The 16,308-nt window shown below is 44.0% G+C and overlaps 1 protein-coding gene across 1 annotated transcript; it reads right to left on the bottom strand.

Annotated features, from left to right (window-relative positions):
• Positions 1–89: 89 nt before the first annotated feature.
• Positions 90–15,338, bottom strand: polq (polymerase (DNA directed), theta). The gene is made up of 35 exons (XM_020100378.2): positions 15,049–15,338; positions 14,855–14,927; positions 14,303–14,772; positions 13,972–14,213; positions 13,609–13,785; positions 13,383–13,513; positions 13,145–13,301; positions 12,353–12,464; positions 12,061–12,262; positions 11,798–11,939; positions 11,199–11,345; positions 10,899–11,111; positions 10,557–10,699; positions 10,258–10,447; positions 9,998–10,146; positions 9,618–9,811; positions 9,105–9,229; positions 8,466–8,709; positions 6,561–8,055; positions 4,836–6,450; positions 4,573–4,704; positions 4,289–4,491; positions 3,963–4,170; positions 3,680–3,873; positions 3,461–3,592; positions 3,204–3,378; positions 2,993–3,110; positions 2,377–2,477; positions 2,204–2,286; positions 2,017–2,118; positions 1,814–1,925; positions 1,484–1,608; positions 1,236–1,371; positions 1,036–1,142; positions 90–503 (listed from the first exon to the last, which is right to left on the bottom strand). The coding sequence occupies exons 1-35, from the start codon at positions 15,114–15,116 to the stop codon at positions 390–392; spliced, it is 8,331 nt and encodes a 2,776-aa protein (XP_019955937.2). The 5' UTR covers positions 15,117–15,338; the 3' UTR covers positions 90–389.
• Between the last annotated feature and the right edge of the window lie 970 nt (positions 15,339–16,308).

Below are 16,308 nucleotides of genomic sequence, written 5' to 3'. Positions count from 1 at the left end.
AATGTAAATGAAAAGAGGCATTTATTCTTTATTTTTTTATTCTATAGACAAAATGACTAAGAAAATAATCAACACATTAATCATTAAAATAACCATTCATTTTTCAATTTATTAAATAACAGAATATCATCTTACATAAAATATCATTTCAAGTATTAATAAATAAAATTTGATTCTTTTCACAAATGTATAATTTTTGACTAAACAAGAGAGTAGAGTTATAAATACATTCAATAGTTCATTTAGAGTTCATAGAGCTAACATGGCTATCTTATATTTTTACATTTCATTACTGTAAGTATGTTGATTAAAAATATTTGAACAGATCATGTTATTTACACACGTCACACAGCTACAGTAACGACATGTTGGTATCAGACATTCAAATATTACAGATCGATGTCCTGCAGGTTCCCCCAGCTGGGTCCCACCTTCACTTTGGCCTTGAGCTTTACGTACAGTTTTACCGCTGACTCCATTTCTCTCTTTACTATCTGAGCGACCTGACAAAGGGTTTGGAAAGAAATCAAGAATTATACGTTGTGGGCATGGAGGTGGCTGGGAGAGCACCGCAACCTGTACCAGAGGATCGATCAGTGCAGGTGAGAGCTGTTAGCTGATTGATCCTCAGGCTTAAAAGGCAGCAGAAGAGCTGCCCAGTGGGACAGACTTCATGAGAGACGTCACGCTGAGACAGAGCTGCAAAGCTGAGGGAGTTTAAGTTTGATTTATGTTTACTGATTTAAAAAAAACAAGTTAAAATGCTGAAAAGCAACAGTTTCGTCTCTGGCTGTGTGTCAGACCCCGGTGGCATGGTCGTTTGCAACATACATAAAGTCTTTTCCAGACTGTGCTGTCCTGTTTGTTAACTTGTCCTTAAAGAGATGTGCAGGAAATGCACTATGTTCAAGAAAAATGGTCATATGATGTCTCTAAGTTTCTTTTTGTAATATACATTTCTGTCTTTTAAAGACACTCAGTTCAATAGCAGGAGAGGAATTGAGTAACTGACAATCCAGTAAATAATTTCCATACCTGTATGAGGTCGTCCTCTGTGGTTTCATAGATGAGCTCATCATGCAGCTGCAGGACAAAGTAGGCTCCTCTTAGGTGAGATGTCCGAGCCCTGCTCTGGTTTCTGGCTGTATAATAGAACAGCATTGACTAGTCAGACGTGATTAGTCTACAGGCTTTCACTGTCTGTATGTGGTGTGAGAATGATGAGTGTGTGTCACCTGAGAGTGTGTGCTGGTGAGACGGCAGAGCAGCAGGATATGTTTTCCTGAGTCTCTTCTGGATGTTCACGGTGGCAAGTTTAACAATGTCTGCTGCTGAACCCTGAACAGTCGTGTTCACTGCCTGACGCTCTGCCTGAGGGAGGGAGCAAGAGAGCAACTGATGTTATGAGCAAATGAAACAAAAGAATCATATGCATTTCTCAGCTTACATAGAAATGTAAGTTGTGGTGGAGCAGCTTGCTTACATGTGCTTTGATGTGCATGTTGGTGTTAGTGATTCCAGGGAGGTATCTCCTGCGGCCCTTCAGAGTCTGAACGTAGCCGTTCTTTACACAGTTCTTCACAGTTTCTTTAAGAAAAGCATTGATGCCTGAAACATAAAAAACAGAACATGGAAGTTTAATGTCTCAACTGCAACAATGTGGGCAGTAATTGTATTAATCGTTCCACAAAATCTGTTTAAGTATTTGTGGATACCCACTTTTTGCAACTACATTTTAAATACACTGTATTCAATACATTCTGTGCCATTAGTTGTACAAGTGTCATTGAAGCAGAAATGGAAATGTGCCTACCTTTGTATCTGGACTTGAAACTCTCTATGTAACAGGCAGCATCATTCTCCTCCACTCCCATTTGTTCCCCCAAAGACTTGGCTCCCATCCCGTAAATTATACCATAACAAATCTGCAAAGACAAACACACATTATGTGTCACACGCTGGTGAGCTTCCCGTCTTAGATGCATATCTGGTTCTCGTCTCTTTCCTGCCTCGTACCTGTTTCGCCTGTTGTCTCAGGTTGTCATTCACCGTCTCTGGGTCGATACTTTTCCACTCAGCAGCGATGCAGCGAAACACATCTGCTCCTCCATTCAGCACCTGGTGAACACAGAGGCTCTGTCGTTTCTTTACCTGCATATCGATGTTTAACATACATTCTTACTATTTGCTTTAAACCACTGACCTGTAGAAGTCGCTGATCCTTGGACAGGTGAGCCAACACTCTCAACTCCAGCTGGGAATAATCTGCTGCTAATATCATTCCTCCTGCAGTGTTGTGCAAAAAGACAAGTTTGACACAACAGACTGAGACTGAAGTTACAGTTCAACACTAGACAATTACATCATTATAGTCACCTGAAAACGGCACAAAGGCGTGTCTCATGCTGACAGAGAAAGTCAGGCCTTGTCCTGCAGCTCCGGCTGTAACTGAAGGCACTGCAGAGCGTCTCTTCTTCCTGTAACAGAACAGTAAAAGCTTTGTAATGAAAATGCATCTAATTCTATCAATTCCAGCAACTGTTAGAAAATGGTTTTTAAAAGACTTGTTTCACTTTACACCTTCGGACTCAACTTGTATGAGTTGGCACTTGTTGAATTTATGACACTGTAATACCTGACTCATATAATTGTATGTGGTATTATGAATATTGGCATTAAAGAGTGGACACATCACGAACAAAGGCTTTTATGTGGTTGCCTCTGATTGTGACTGATCATCACACAAATACATACATTTACTTTTATATTGACATATTCAACTTTTATATAATGTATCTTCTGTAGTGTTTACATGCAACAGCTCAAAATGTAACATTTATGGACTTTTTCTTTCTCAAGCAGACAGATTTTGTGAAAATGATAAGTGAGGAAGGTATGATTAGAATAACAGTTCTTACTGAGAACGTACTGTGGCCCCTGGGTGACCCCAAACCCCCTATTTGAGAACAGCTGGCTGATAGATCATACCCACCCTGGTTTGTTCTGCCGGCCGTTTTGTGAAGGAGGACTCTCCTCCACCACCGTGGGCATGTCGATCTCAAAGTCTTTGGGGACGTTCTGTATGTTGGGCTCAGTGAAGCTCACTCGACCTGACAGCAGAATGAGTTCGGTCACTGCATGTTTTATATTTACTGCAAAATAAAACGTGCTGAACAAAAATAATTCAATTCTATGTGCTTTACCTGTGGCTGTGTGTGTCTGTGCGACGGGGTAGATTCTGTTCATGGCCAGAGTAGGATGATATTGTTTCTCCCTCTGCAGGGGGAACACCACTTTAGTCAGGGCATTAGTGATCCGCCTCCACTCCAGAATCACACCTGGCAACGGGTGCAAGGGGCGAAGTTTCTCCAGAACATCCTGCCAACATATTTTTAATTTAGTTTAAACACAGTGGATGTTTAATCTCCCTGATAATTTTGTGAATGCAAGGTAGTTTCACCTTGGTGGTGCTGAACTGCTTTCCAAGTCGTACTCTGCCACCGGCGCCTCTCCTGGTGTAGCCCAGAGTCTTCTTTCCTTTTGATCCGCCCACGTCACCATTTGGAGGCAGGTGAAGCTCCAAGAACAAAACCTAGCATACATACATTTGACATAACTGAGACTGAATTTGGAGTTTGGTTCCGAAACACTGTTGACATAGAGGAGAAACGTGTCAAACCTGTGCGATGTCGTCGACACTGGTGAGGGAGAAGCTGTGTCCAGCCAGGTTGTACGCCTGAGATTCCAGAGTTGAGAGTTTGGCCTGCATCACGTGTTTTTGTCTCTCACACTCTTCAACACTGAAGCCCACTCCATTCAGTTCCAACAGAGCCAGACACACCTGAGAAGGCATCTCAATGTTCCTGAAGAGATCTGACACATGCAAACAAAACATTAACCCACTGATGTTTGCCACAGCTCTGCCCACTGCTACAATACTGCACGGTTGACAGTCTTTATACCAAGCATGCCGTCTTGCTCCAGCAGCCCGGTGACGTGCTTCATGACAGCATGCACAAGCACGCTCTTGGTCGCTGCCCTGACACGAGGACAATGCGCGTGTGCATTTCCGAGTCCTTCCAGCAAAGGTAGCTCTTCAGGACAGTAGACAGTCACCATGTTGGGCAGAGTCCTCTCCTCACTGCCAGGGTCCATGAGCCAGCATGCGACCTGTGGTGAACATTGTCCTACATAAATAAGACGTCCTTGCGTTGCCATTTCGATGCAAAGTATGCAGAGTACGTAGATCTGCATGTGATTGGACACTGTGTGAGTCCCGTTTTCTCACCTTGGGGTCTTCACAGCTGCCCTCCAAACTGATGCCACAGCTCAGTACTAGCGTCTTGTACACCTGGATGATGTCATAAGTGACAACCACACCCCCACCGAGGTCCTTCGATGGCTGGCTCAGACAAGCCCTCACCTGCTCCAGCCTGTCACTTACTGGCAAATTCTCATCCAGCAGGGGAGGAGCCAGACTGGAGCTCAAACCTGAGCGCAACACAGACAAATTGAATGAAGGGAACGTTTCAATTGGATTGTGTGCAGTTACGTGCGTGTGCGTGCCGATACCTTTGCTCTGCTCTTGCTGCAGAGATATGTAGTATGCGTCTCTTGCTCCCCAGCAGACCGAGAGTCCGATCAGCACCAGCCCATCACTGTTTCTCACTGGAAATCCATTGAGCTTCTGATGAGCTGCTGATGCTGTACAGATGAATACATGCATGGATGAGGGTTGATGATTTCTCTGCGCAGTACTTGGTAGATTAAGTCAATTTGGGGTTTAACACTCTATATCACATTTTACTGCAGCTTAATGTCCCCTCTATGTTTACCTCTATTGTGTTTCCCTCCAATTTCCTCCTCAGGCTGCTCTCTGCGCTCCCTCTTTTCACAGGCCAACGCCAGAGAGTACCGCTCCTTAGTTTTCCACTCTCCGATGAAAGTGTCAAACAGGCACCTGTCACTCGCTACGTCTATGATGGAGAAGGTCCCAGAGTTGAAGGAATTTAGTGATGCATCTTGGGACAGCTGAAGAGTGAAGCCTTCAATCACTGGCGATTCTGAATCAGATGGAGGCTTTGGTCGGGGAGAGGAGGGAGAGGTGTGCTGTGGAGGACGGCTGAGCTTCTGGTCGCTTTGTAGCAGGGGTTTGGTTTTTGAACTTGAGCATTGAACAGACCTCAGCTCTGATTCAGGAAGTGTAGTTAAAGATTTTGTTTTCTCCAGCTGCTGTTTGCGGCTCCTAACTGAATTTGGCTGTTTGGTGTCGGTAGCTTCTGATGGATGATCACTGTTTCCTGAGTGAGATTTACGACATTTTGGGGCTGTCTGTTTCCGTGTGGGAAGGATCAAGGGGGTCGACTGGTTCAGGGGCTTGGTGGTGAGGGGCGACTGGACTGAGGAGGTGGTGAGTTTTACTCTGGGGGTTACCGGTGGTGTTTCCTGGGTGGGGGGAATAAGGTCACCAGCAGATCCGGGTCTCTCTGTGACATTCTCAGTGCCATGTTTGGAAGGTTCGCTCTCAGCATCAGGTTGCACATTCAGCTTTCCTGTGTTTGTGCCAGCTTGTATTGAGGGCTGAGGTGGATCTGGGGTTTCTGTGTCTGCAGCAGCAGTAGCAGTAGCAGCAGCAGCAGCAGCAGCAGTAGCAGCAGCAGCAGCAGCAGCAGCAGTAGCAGCAGTAGCAGCGTGTATTGGGTCTGTGTGGCCTGTAGTGTTTTGGCAGGACTGGTCAGACATACTTGGCCAACGGTCAAAGATCTCTTGTAAATCAGGGCTGCAATAAAGATTTCGTTCAGGTGCATTATCTAAAACTAAAACATTCATGTTTGTTTCCGTCTCTTTCTGTTTTCCACTCTCACCCCCTTGTTTCCCACTTGCTTTATTGTCATTAGTGAACTGTGTGGCTGTGGCCTTGTCAGGTTGTGCCTGTATCGGACCAGGTTCAGAAATTGACTGAACCTGAAACTGTTCCTCTGCATTGGGTTCCTGAGCTCGATGTCGGCCTTCCTCCTCTGTTTGCGTTCTCTCCGTATGCCTGAGTAAGCTCTGCCTCTCCATAAAATGTTCGCCTACAAACAGCGAGTCGCCCCACTCCGACAGGTTAAAGGAGGACTCGCCCCACTGGACTGCCTCCTGCTTTTCAGCCTCCTGGTTGGCGAGGAGCTCACTGCTTCGTCGCTCCTGGGTGGATGGAAGGGGGCGCTCCTGCTCCTGGCCGACAGATTCCTCTTCGTCTGAATGGTGGGAGATGTGGTGTGGGCTCAGACCAGCCAGCAGGGCGCTGTCATACAGGCTGTCGAACAGGAAGCTGCTGCTTCTGTTAGGACTCTCAGAAGCAACCTGATTGGCAGCAGGGACGTTATTATCATCATCATCATCATCATCATCACCACCTTCATTTTTCTCTTCATCCATGTTATCACCACCACCAGGACCAGGAGACACCTGGGAAAACAACAGCATGTCCTTATTAAAGAGGCAAAGCACATGATTATATCGTTTTTCTTATTTGCAGTACATCATAATAATTATTATAATTGATTCTGATGAGTCACCTGGTGGCTGGTGTTTAGGATGAGCTCCATCTGGCTATCTGTAAGAGAGATATTGAATTTGGGACATGGGTTGTCAGGGGCAAGTCTGTTGTCTCCCTCCTCTGTGGCCCCCTTCAGCTCTGCAGCTGTTTCTACCATTCCCTCCTCTTTTGTCTTTTCGGTTTCTAACACCAGATTCCCGTCTTTGAATTGGTATGACTGTTGAACAAGAATTCTTTCTGTCTGAGTGTCCAATTCAAAGCTGTCGCCAAAGCTCTCCTCTCCCTTTTCAACATCTCCCGCATACAGCTCCGGGGATGAAAAGTTATCCACCTCTCCGGACTCTACTCTTCTTCGTTTGGCTTCCGGAGCGAATAAAGGAGGATCTGATGTAGCTGCGTTTGTCGGAGTAGAAACTGTGGGAGGAGTTTGTTGCACAGGGTCAGTAGTTTGAGCAGCAGTCGACCGATGGACTGCAGGTCCTGAGGTGTCGGCTGATGTCAGATGGGATGTTGGTGCAGTGTTAGAGTTATCTTGGGGACATTTGTCAGTTTGTATGGAGTGCAGGACTTTGCTCAGAGCCCTTGAGTGCTTCAGTCTACTTTGCTGCACAGGTGAGGCAGCACCCCCTGTGGTGCCGTCTCTTTTTAAAGTGCTTGTGGAAATGGAACGTTGTTCTTCCGCCCAGGATATCGGGGCTCTGAAACGAGGAGGAGGCATTGGAGGAGGCGTGGGCTGAGGATGTGGCAGCGACTGAGGCAGAGGGCTGGACACTATATCCGCCAACTCCTGTGTCAGACTTCTTTCAGGAGCGGGCTGTTTTGTCTGCTGACCCACTGGTCTGGCTGAGACTGTGCCTTCGCTTCCCTCCTCTGATATTTTGTGCTCCTCCTCTTCTTTTTCTGGCCCATCTAGTTTTTCATTTAGATTTTTAGTTGTATTTGCCATGGACATTTTATTTGTCCCTGCTTTCTTTTCAGTTTCTTTGCCATTCTCCGATGGCATCTCATTTTCAGTTTGTCTCATTTCTGGGTCTATTCCATCTTCCTCTCTGTGAACCTCAAACTTTTTGTTTACTTCCTTCTCAGCAGGTTTGGACTTCCCCGGTTCTCTCCAGATTTCACCTTCTGGTTTCTCCTGTTTTCTTTTCTCACCTCTATAATCATCCTCTCTATGTCCGTCAGTATCTCTACTCTTACTTTTCTTGAGTCTGCCGCCCTCCTGGCTTTCTTTATTGTTATTTCTCTGTGCTTCGTGTGACCTGAGATCTGAGCCAGATGAGGTTTCTGATTGGTCATCAGGGCTGTTGACACCAGGAGCTCCAGGAGGAAGTGTGGTCGGGTCCCACTGAACTCCTAGCTTGGCCAGGTCTTCCCGGAGGAGGACCCTCGCCTCAGAAACTATCTCGTTGGCTGCTTCCTGCTCCGTCAGGGCCCGCCCACCTGTCACCCAGACACAGCGAAGGCTCCGTCTCTCCACCGCCTCCATCTCACTTTCATCCACTGCACGTTTGGAGCTGAGGAAAACAGACCACAGACTTTACATTTGGGCATTAGTATGAGGACAAATCTTCACAAAGATGATTATATTTACATTTTACCTTTAAAATAAATAAAGCCATTATTTTATATAGTGGACTATATAGTGATTAGTGAGTAATTTTGGACACAGCCAACAATTCAGTTGTTCAGTCACTTGTTAAGGGATTATGGGACGTATTCTTTAAAAAGTTCCAGCATCTCTACATGTTGTCTTACATTCATCATATTTAAAATGTGTAGTTTTAATTCACAACTTAATCACAGAAAGTGGATGTGTGTTAACTAATAACAGAACCGCTGAGCTATATGTTTTCTCAGCTGACGGCCCTTTTTATGCCTGTGTGTTGTCAAGGGACTACTATTACTACAACAGACACACACGCACCTCTTGAATGGGACTGCATTCCTTAAGGCTTTCTCCACGTCAGCCACAGTAGCCCTGGCTAGTTCAGCGACAGTACAGAGCCCTTGTGCGTAGAGCGCTCTGGCTCGTGTTGCATTCAGGAGGGAGACTCTGACCAGGTCGACCAGCTCCCTCTGGACTCCAAAGCTCAGCCTGGTCTGGTACTGGGACAACAGCAGCTCCATGTTGTGCCAGCCCAGACGCTTGCAGAAAACTGTCACCATACCTGAGGGATAGCACAACATGAACAAGCTTTTTTTAAGCTCAGGTTTTCTTGGGGTATCTTGCTGTGTCTGTGGGTTTATTTAATATAGACTCTCACCCAGACAGGATTGAGCACATTTAAGCACATGCCTACAAAGTCTACATACTCACACCTCATGAACTCTCTCAAGGTAACTTGATGCAATAGACATGAGCACTAATGAACAATGGATACAGTATGTAGCTCTGAAGGAAGTATATCCGTGCAGAAACATCAGCTAATGGAATGAAGTCTGTTCTGTATATACATTATTCTGCTGCTTCCGGCATCAAGTTACTACATTTGTTACTACCCTCCATTTTTATTGTAAACTCTCGGTGTTCTACATGTCCTGTGTTGTAGACTTCAGTGTGTACCTGCATATGTAGAAGCAGACTGCTGGAGAGACTGTAACTGCCCACGATTGCAGTTGTATTTAGAAGCAACTGTTCCCAAAGGCACCTCATTCACCAGATCCTGGAGAACAAGGGTGGTGAAAAACCTGTATAGTGACAACAAAGAGGATGTTAAGGGTAAAAGCACAGTGTGAACAAAAACATCTCTAAAACTAACTGTTTGTCTTTCTGTAGATGCTGTCAGGCGCTCAGTGGTTTGTTTTACTGTCTCTTCCAAAATCCCTTATATAAATTTGAGGTAGTAAAACAGATGATCTTTAAGTAAAAAATATAATGCTCAGTAATTAGTGTCTTGATTAAAGAGCTATTAGATTGCACTAAATTATACTGTGTATTTGTGTTCTTTTGCTCTACCTTGTTTTTTTTGTGTTTTTTCAGTAGTGCACATACTATCTATACACAGTACTGGCTAATATACAATATATATGTATATACTGTATATAACAATACTATTAAGATAAAAATGAGCTTTACCGCTTATGAATTGCCATCTGTCTACGCTGTTTGTCTGTCTTGGCGACAAGTTTGCCGCTGACAGACCGCGCCAGAAAACCTTCCTGGACGCCGACCAGCTCCGCCACTCTTTTCATCGAGGACGAGAGCTGCTCCAACAGACAGAAGAACTGATACCAATCTATGGTCGTCCACTCTGCATACAATGGGGTGATCTGAGGAGTTAGGACCAAGAATCATGTACGATTCTGCTTGTGGGGACAAATTAAATTGGTTTGAGGAGTGGACACTTCTGGTCAAAAGCTAGAATCAAGATTTAGTTAATCTTAGAAATGTAGTGGTGAGGGGTTAAGGGATAATTGGTAGTGAATGAAGTTCAGAGAAAGTTATTAAAGTTGTACCAGATAAAGAATGTGTAAATCATTTTCCAGCACAAAGCCCTTCATAGCACGCTGGAGATCTGCAAATATTCCCAGAGCCTCGGGGGGGGAGAGGGAAGAGGACATGGTGGCAGCGCCGAGTTGAGTAGGACAGTATCGCTCCTCTGGATCTGCAGATACATCACATGATATTCATCAGAGGGTCAGTCTGATTCCCAGAGGTCTATTTTCAACGTGGCATGGTACATAATAAAACAGCACAAGGGCAATTGTGTCCGTACCGTCTCCCTCCTTCTGGATGCTAATAAATTCATTATCCATCAGCCATTCAACACAGGCCTCAATAGCCCCTTTGTTGGTCCCCTCGTCTGATCTGTGTTTGCCGTCACATTTCATGCTGGCAGCCAGAAGAGAACACGAAGCGTACAATGTCACATCCTGTGGAGTGCTGGCTACACCGCCAACAATGATCTGGGATTTGGGATGATATGAAATAGGCATAAAAAAATTAAATCGAAGAGAAACTGACACAAGACAACTATTGTATAAATGATAGTGTTAATGTAAATATCCATCATACCTCCAGGATGGCTCGCAGCATGCTAGTGGTGACACCGTCACCTTCCCTTCTCACCAGACAGCTGCTGATTGGCTGAAGAGCACCTTTGAGGAGAGTAATGCCTTTCTGACGCTCTGCCTCCTTACAAACCAACACACTCTCACCTGAAAGAGGAACAACAAAATGACATCATACCAAGGAAGAGAGCTGTTTTTATTTCATTTTTACAATTGAAATGGGCTCAAATACACAGAAAAGTCTGCTGAGCATGATTTTTTTCTTCTACCCATCACCAGGATAAGAATAAACAAGGGATGAATCCACTTATCTCTTTCGTTTTTTTTCCCTATCTTTACTCCATACCTGTAGTGTCTACTCCTTTCCTCCCTGCTCGTCCTGCCATCTGTTTGTACGTGAGCGGGTCCAACAGGTGTCCATTGAAAGTCGGGGTTCGAATGATCACCCTGCGCGCTGGGAGATTAACTCCTGAAGAGAGGGTAGAGGTGGCGGCCAGGACCCTGACCACGCCCTGACGAAAAGCTCCCTCCAACACATCACGTTCATCGAATGTCAGACCTGCAGAGAGCACACAGCAGGATACAATCACCCTGACATTCAACCCATAGTTTGTTCTTGTCAAAGGGTTCTTATGAGTGTGTTCACCTGCATGGTGGAAGGCCACGCCCCATGGCACAGTTCGCTGGAGGATGGGGTCAAGTCCAGCAGGAGTTCGTCTCAACTGGGCTAAAACATCCACTAGTCCCTCTTGATCCAGACACACTGGTCTGAGGTTAGTGTCACTCTGACCATCTGAAAGAAAGACACTGTGATCTGAATTTAGGACACAAGTCTTTATCCACATCACCTGGATAGTAGACATAAAGTTAAGTTCCCTGTGTGTGTTTTTGGTCACCTCGCTAAACAATATTCGCCAAAGGCAAGACATTACCTCTGCCAAGGAGGTTATGTGGTCCCCTCTGTTTTTTGTTTATTTGAAGGCAAGATTATACTTCAGAGGGCAGATCCAGAATTTAATTTCTCTTTTCTTCAACATGGTTAGGTAGGGCTTTTTGAATAATTCATGAATTATGTGAAAATAGTCAGGCATATTGAGGGGACTGCTATTTATGAGTGTGTGAAATTTGATGTCGATCCAAATAAAAATATGGATCTAGTGAGTTTAAATGTGGTTTCTCAAGGGGACTTTCTGGCCTTGTTGGAAATATGCATTCGTTTTGATTGAATTTACAAATTTCTCATACCAGCGTGTCGAAGGTTGTAGAACTCCCTTGCGATACTGTCGGCTAGTTTCTCACACCAGTTCTTCGAGGGGCAGAACAGCAGCACAGAGCGACCGTCTCTCACCGTCTCATAACACAAGCTCACTATGTGATCGTCATCACCCTTTAGAGCAGGAAAGATTTACAGCACATGATTATATTACTAGTCATGAGAAAGTATGCATCAATAATGATTACACACACACACACACACACACACAGGAGGGGCCCTCCATCTCAATCACCTTAATCTGGAGTGCCGGGGTGAACTGTCGCACCACGGAGAGGCTCTTGTCGTAGATGTTGCAGCCCACTTTGAGATGCTCCTGCAGGGGCACAGGTCTGTAGTCAGTCTGGTAAAGCTCAGCACCTAACCAGCTGGCCAGGAGGGAGAGGTTAGGCAAGGTGGCGCTCATACCTATTATCTGTACACCCTCAGACAAAGACCTGTGGAAGGAGATGCACAGACAGACTTACTGATCTGTTCACAGGATTTATAAACACTGCACAACAAGACAAAGAGTCAAACAGACGGACCCTGTGGTGTTCTGTTTCTGGGCTATGTAGCGGATTTTGGTCAAAAGAAGTTCGAGCAGGTATCCTCTCCCAGAATCCCCGACCATATGCAACTCGTCCACCACCACCATACCTGGAAGCATAAAAACAACATACAACGTCAAACTCATACTTTATGTTCTATATTCATGAACACACACACAGAGATGTTCAGGGTTGCATTAAACAGTTATAGCCTCGAGCAGGATTACGCATAAACTACGGAACCGATTTCATCCAATTTTTGTGGATGGGATGAACCTGGGCCATAAAGTTTTGGCTGATCAAAGAATATTTTTCTTTGTGAAATAAGGTGTTTTTTTCATCACCCGGGAAATTATTCATTGATCCTGATAAACAAAGGTATATTTAGGGAACTGATATCTATGAGCGTGTGATATGTGGTGCAGCATGATTGAATTGAAGGGGACTGCTGGGTTTTGGTGGTATGCGCTTTACTGAGTGCCATTCTAGTTTTTAATTATAGATGAATCTATTGTTTTTTTAATTGATTAGTCCTTTGATCTATAAAAAGGCAAAAAAATGGTGAAAAAACACAAAACACAATGTTTAAGATCTCAAGGTGAAGTCTTCAAAAGACTTGGTTGGACGACCAACAGACACATGTCCAAATGTACTAAAGGTACAGTGAAAGAACACGCACATTTAAATGACTTGAAAGATTGATTAAAAAATAGCTGTAGAAATACATTTTATTTCATTCTACTACTTTTTTCAGCTTTATACACAATTACCACAGATGCAGATTATTACCTAGTAGACCCATACTGTCCTCTTCAATGAGTCTGTTGATCAGAGAGTTGGCTTTTTCTATGGTGCAAACAGCAACATCCAGCGCTGTGAACCCTCCAGCAGCTGAAGTGCTGCCCATGTATCCCTCCACACGAACTCCTGCCTCTTCAAATACACTCTAGAGGTGCAGAGACACACGTCTTTTAGATGGAGATAAACTCACAGACAACATCAGTACATTATTCTGTCCACTTCTCACTTGAAGATAGTGCATCTTCTCTTTAGCCACAGAGACAAAAGGCAAAATGAAGAGAGCTTTTCTTTTCGTCTCCAAAACACGTTTCAACATGAGCAGCTCTGACACCAGAGTTTTTCCAGCACTAGTGGGAGCTGAAAAAGAATAAAAATATAGAGGATAAAGTTGAAAGGAGCTACAAAACTAGAGAAATTAAACTATGAATCCATTTTTTGTAACATTTTCTTACCGGAGTACACCAGGTTACCTCCCTGCAGCACGTGTCCCACAGCGAGGCACTGAGCCTGCCACTCAAACATGCAAGTCACTTTGTGTTTCTGGTAGCGCTCCAGGACGGGTTTAGGCAATCCCCAACTGGATAACTGCAGCATTTCAGCTTGATTCAATGGAGCACACAAGGCAACACCTACAAACACACACACATAACATTCTGCATTTACACATGACATGAAATGACACTGGTGGCAGTTTGAGTTCTGACATCAAGGTCTATTCTGAGAACACATGTTAAGATATAAATATATTTCAGTTAAAATTAGACTGGGCGTATGTCAACCATGAAGGTTTCATGACAGTGCTTAAAATGATTCACCTGGCTGAGGTAAGGTGTCACTGAGAGTACTGAGCTCCAATCCAGTGGGGACTGTGAGCACAGAGGCCGACTGATTCTGTAACGACTGCTGGAGCTTGGCCCTCTTCATGGCAGCTGCGAGGCACGTGGGGCTGAACAAGATGTAGTCTCTGGACACATCAAGAGGGGGGGCAGCGTTCTTACTTGATCCACTTTCCTCTTTAGTAAGAGGAGGGCTCTTTCTTCTGGGCGCACCCTTCTTCCTGTTGAAACACAGAGAGTGAGAGACATTTGCAAACAGCAAAGAATTGAAAGGAAAAAGAAAGAAAACAACAACTGGGTCCAGACTTACTTGCTGGAGCTGCCAGCTCGCTGACTGTCTTTTACTTCTCGACATGGAGGCTCATTAATGTCGGCTGAAGTAGGCACCGGCTGGTCTCTTTCTGGACCCTTCTGAGCACTCTCCGCTTCCTCCAAATCCTCACTGAACAGAAGCTTCTGAGCGAGATCTTTGCACTCAGCCGTCCAACCTGGTCTCTTACTATCAACACTACGCCAACAGACTCTCTCCTGGGCGCTGAGGACTCCGTGGGGTCCCTGACCCGTGGGTACTCTGTCGCTCTCTCGCTTATTGTCTCCAACTGGTGCAAGCGAGTGTTCAGGGCCAAAGGCAGCTGATGATGCCGGCTCCTCATGTGCATCTCTCTCTACTGCTGTTGGATGAGCTGCAGGCTTCACAGGGTCGACGGCGTCCATCACCTGGAGCAACTCTGCATCAAGTGCTAATGTGGATTCTCCCAGTGGGAACACTGCACCTGCACCCTAAGATAGATAATAATACAGGTTAATTGTGATGAGGAATATTTTAAAAATCGATGAGAAACACCTTCTGCTGTAAACTCACCATGAGGCTGGCTGTGCTGTTTGTCCTGTCTGACGGTCTGTCTCCATGCAGAGGCTCCTCGGGCGCATGGAAGCTGAGGAGGAAATATATGTTGGCAGACCCATGAGCACAAACAGAAATGTTGTTTCTATGTCATTGGATAGAAATGAGATGTTAAGGGGGAATAACACTGTGACGTGAAAACTGTGACTCACCCTTTCTTCTTCTTGATCTGGTGCTGACCCATGTAGCTCTTCCTCTTGTGAGGACCCGAGGTGCTCATAGTGAACAAGCTGCGCTGCTTCCAACAGACGTGTGAGAAGCTGGATGTTGATCAACATGACACAGGTTTATAAACTGTGTTAAACAACGTGAATACACTTTCTACTGTTATTTTATACATGAATCATTATTTTGGTCGCTAAGTATAAACATTGTGTTTCTGTTTAGCAGCGCTGAAGCTTCTGAAATCAAAAAGTCCGCTGCTCCGCCCCGGTGTTACACTAAAACAGCTCGACGAAACAAATGCTTAAATGCGATTGTTCCTATGCATACTGCATACTGCATACTACTACTACTACTACTACTAATACTACTACTTCTACTACTACTACTACTACTACTACTATTACAACTACTAATAATAAATGGGTTATAGACTTCATGAACTTTTAATAGTAAAGTATATGGAAAATGATTGACCTTTATTTAGATATAATACATTTATAATCAATTAATAAACTGCCTGTGGTAAATTGTATTTATAGATTAACTGTGAATGACAAAATTCAGTTTTTAAGTTGTCAATAGTAAACTGTAGTTTTAAATTAGGTTTAGTTTTATGAAGTGTTTATAGTATAAGTTGTATGGTCTGTGGTAGAATGTATTTAATTGAGTATACAACTGTTTATTATCATTTAATGTTCTTTAGTTGCATGTAGTATTTATCAGTGTGTGGTAAAAAATGTATTTATAAAGACAGTTTTGAACAGCGTTTTGTAAAATATATTGATAAACACATTAATTGATCCATGTGTTGCAAAAATGTATTGATAAACCCAGGTTTTGATCAGTGTCTGTATATAAAGTTTTGATCAGTGTCTGTATATAAAGGTTTGATCAGTGTCTGTATATAAAGGTTTGATCAGTGTCTGTATATAAAGTTTTGATCAGTGTCTGTATATAAAGGTTTGATCAGTGTCTGTATATAAAGGTTTGATCAGTGTCTGTATATAAAGGTTTGATCAGTGTCTGTATATAAAGTTTTGATCAGTGTCTGTATATAAAGGTTTGATCAGTGTCTGTATATAAAGTTTTGATCAGTGTCTGTATATAAAGGTTTGATCAGTGTCTGTATGTAAAGTTTTGATCAGTGTCTGTATATAAAGGTTTGATCAGTGTCTGTATATAAAGGTTTGATCAGTGTCTGTATATAAAGTTTTGATCAGTGTCTGTATGTAAAGGTTTGATCAGTG

The sequence above is a fragment of the Paralichthys olivaceus genome, chromosome 8, assembly GCF_024713975.1.
Source record: "Paralichthys olivaceus isolate ysfri-2021 chromosome 8, ASM2471397v2, whole genome shotgun sequence".
NCBI classification, from domain to species: domain Eukaryota; kingdom Metazoa; phylum Chordata; class Actinopteri; order Pleuronectiformes; family Paralichthyidae; genus Paralichthys; species Paralichthys olivaceus.
Note: the sequence above shows the minus strand (reverse complement) of the source record. Positions and strands in the feature narration are given on the sequence as shown.

What these genes read in the sequence shown, in the direction of transcription:
- polq (XM_020100378.2), bottom strand. Translation starts at nt 15,116, where the DNA reads ATGAGCACCTCGGGTCCTCACAAGAGGAAGAGCTACATGGGTCAGCAC. An exon ending in TGAGACAACAGGCGAAACAG is followed by an intron (nt 1,926 to 2,016) that starts GTACGAGGCAGG and finishes TTGTCTTTGCAG; the next exon opens with ATTTGTTATGGTATAATTTA. An exon ending in TCACCAGCACACACTCTCAG is followed by an intron (nt 1,143 to 1,235) that starts GTGACACACACT and finishes TCTATTATACAG; the next exon opens with CCAGAAACCAGAGCAGGGCT.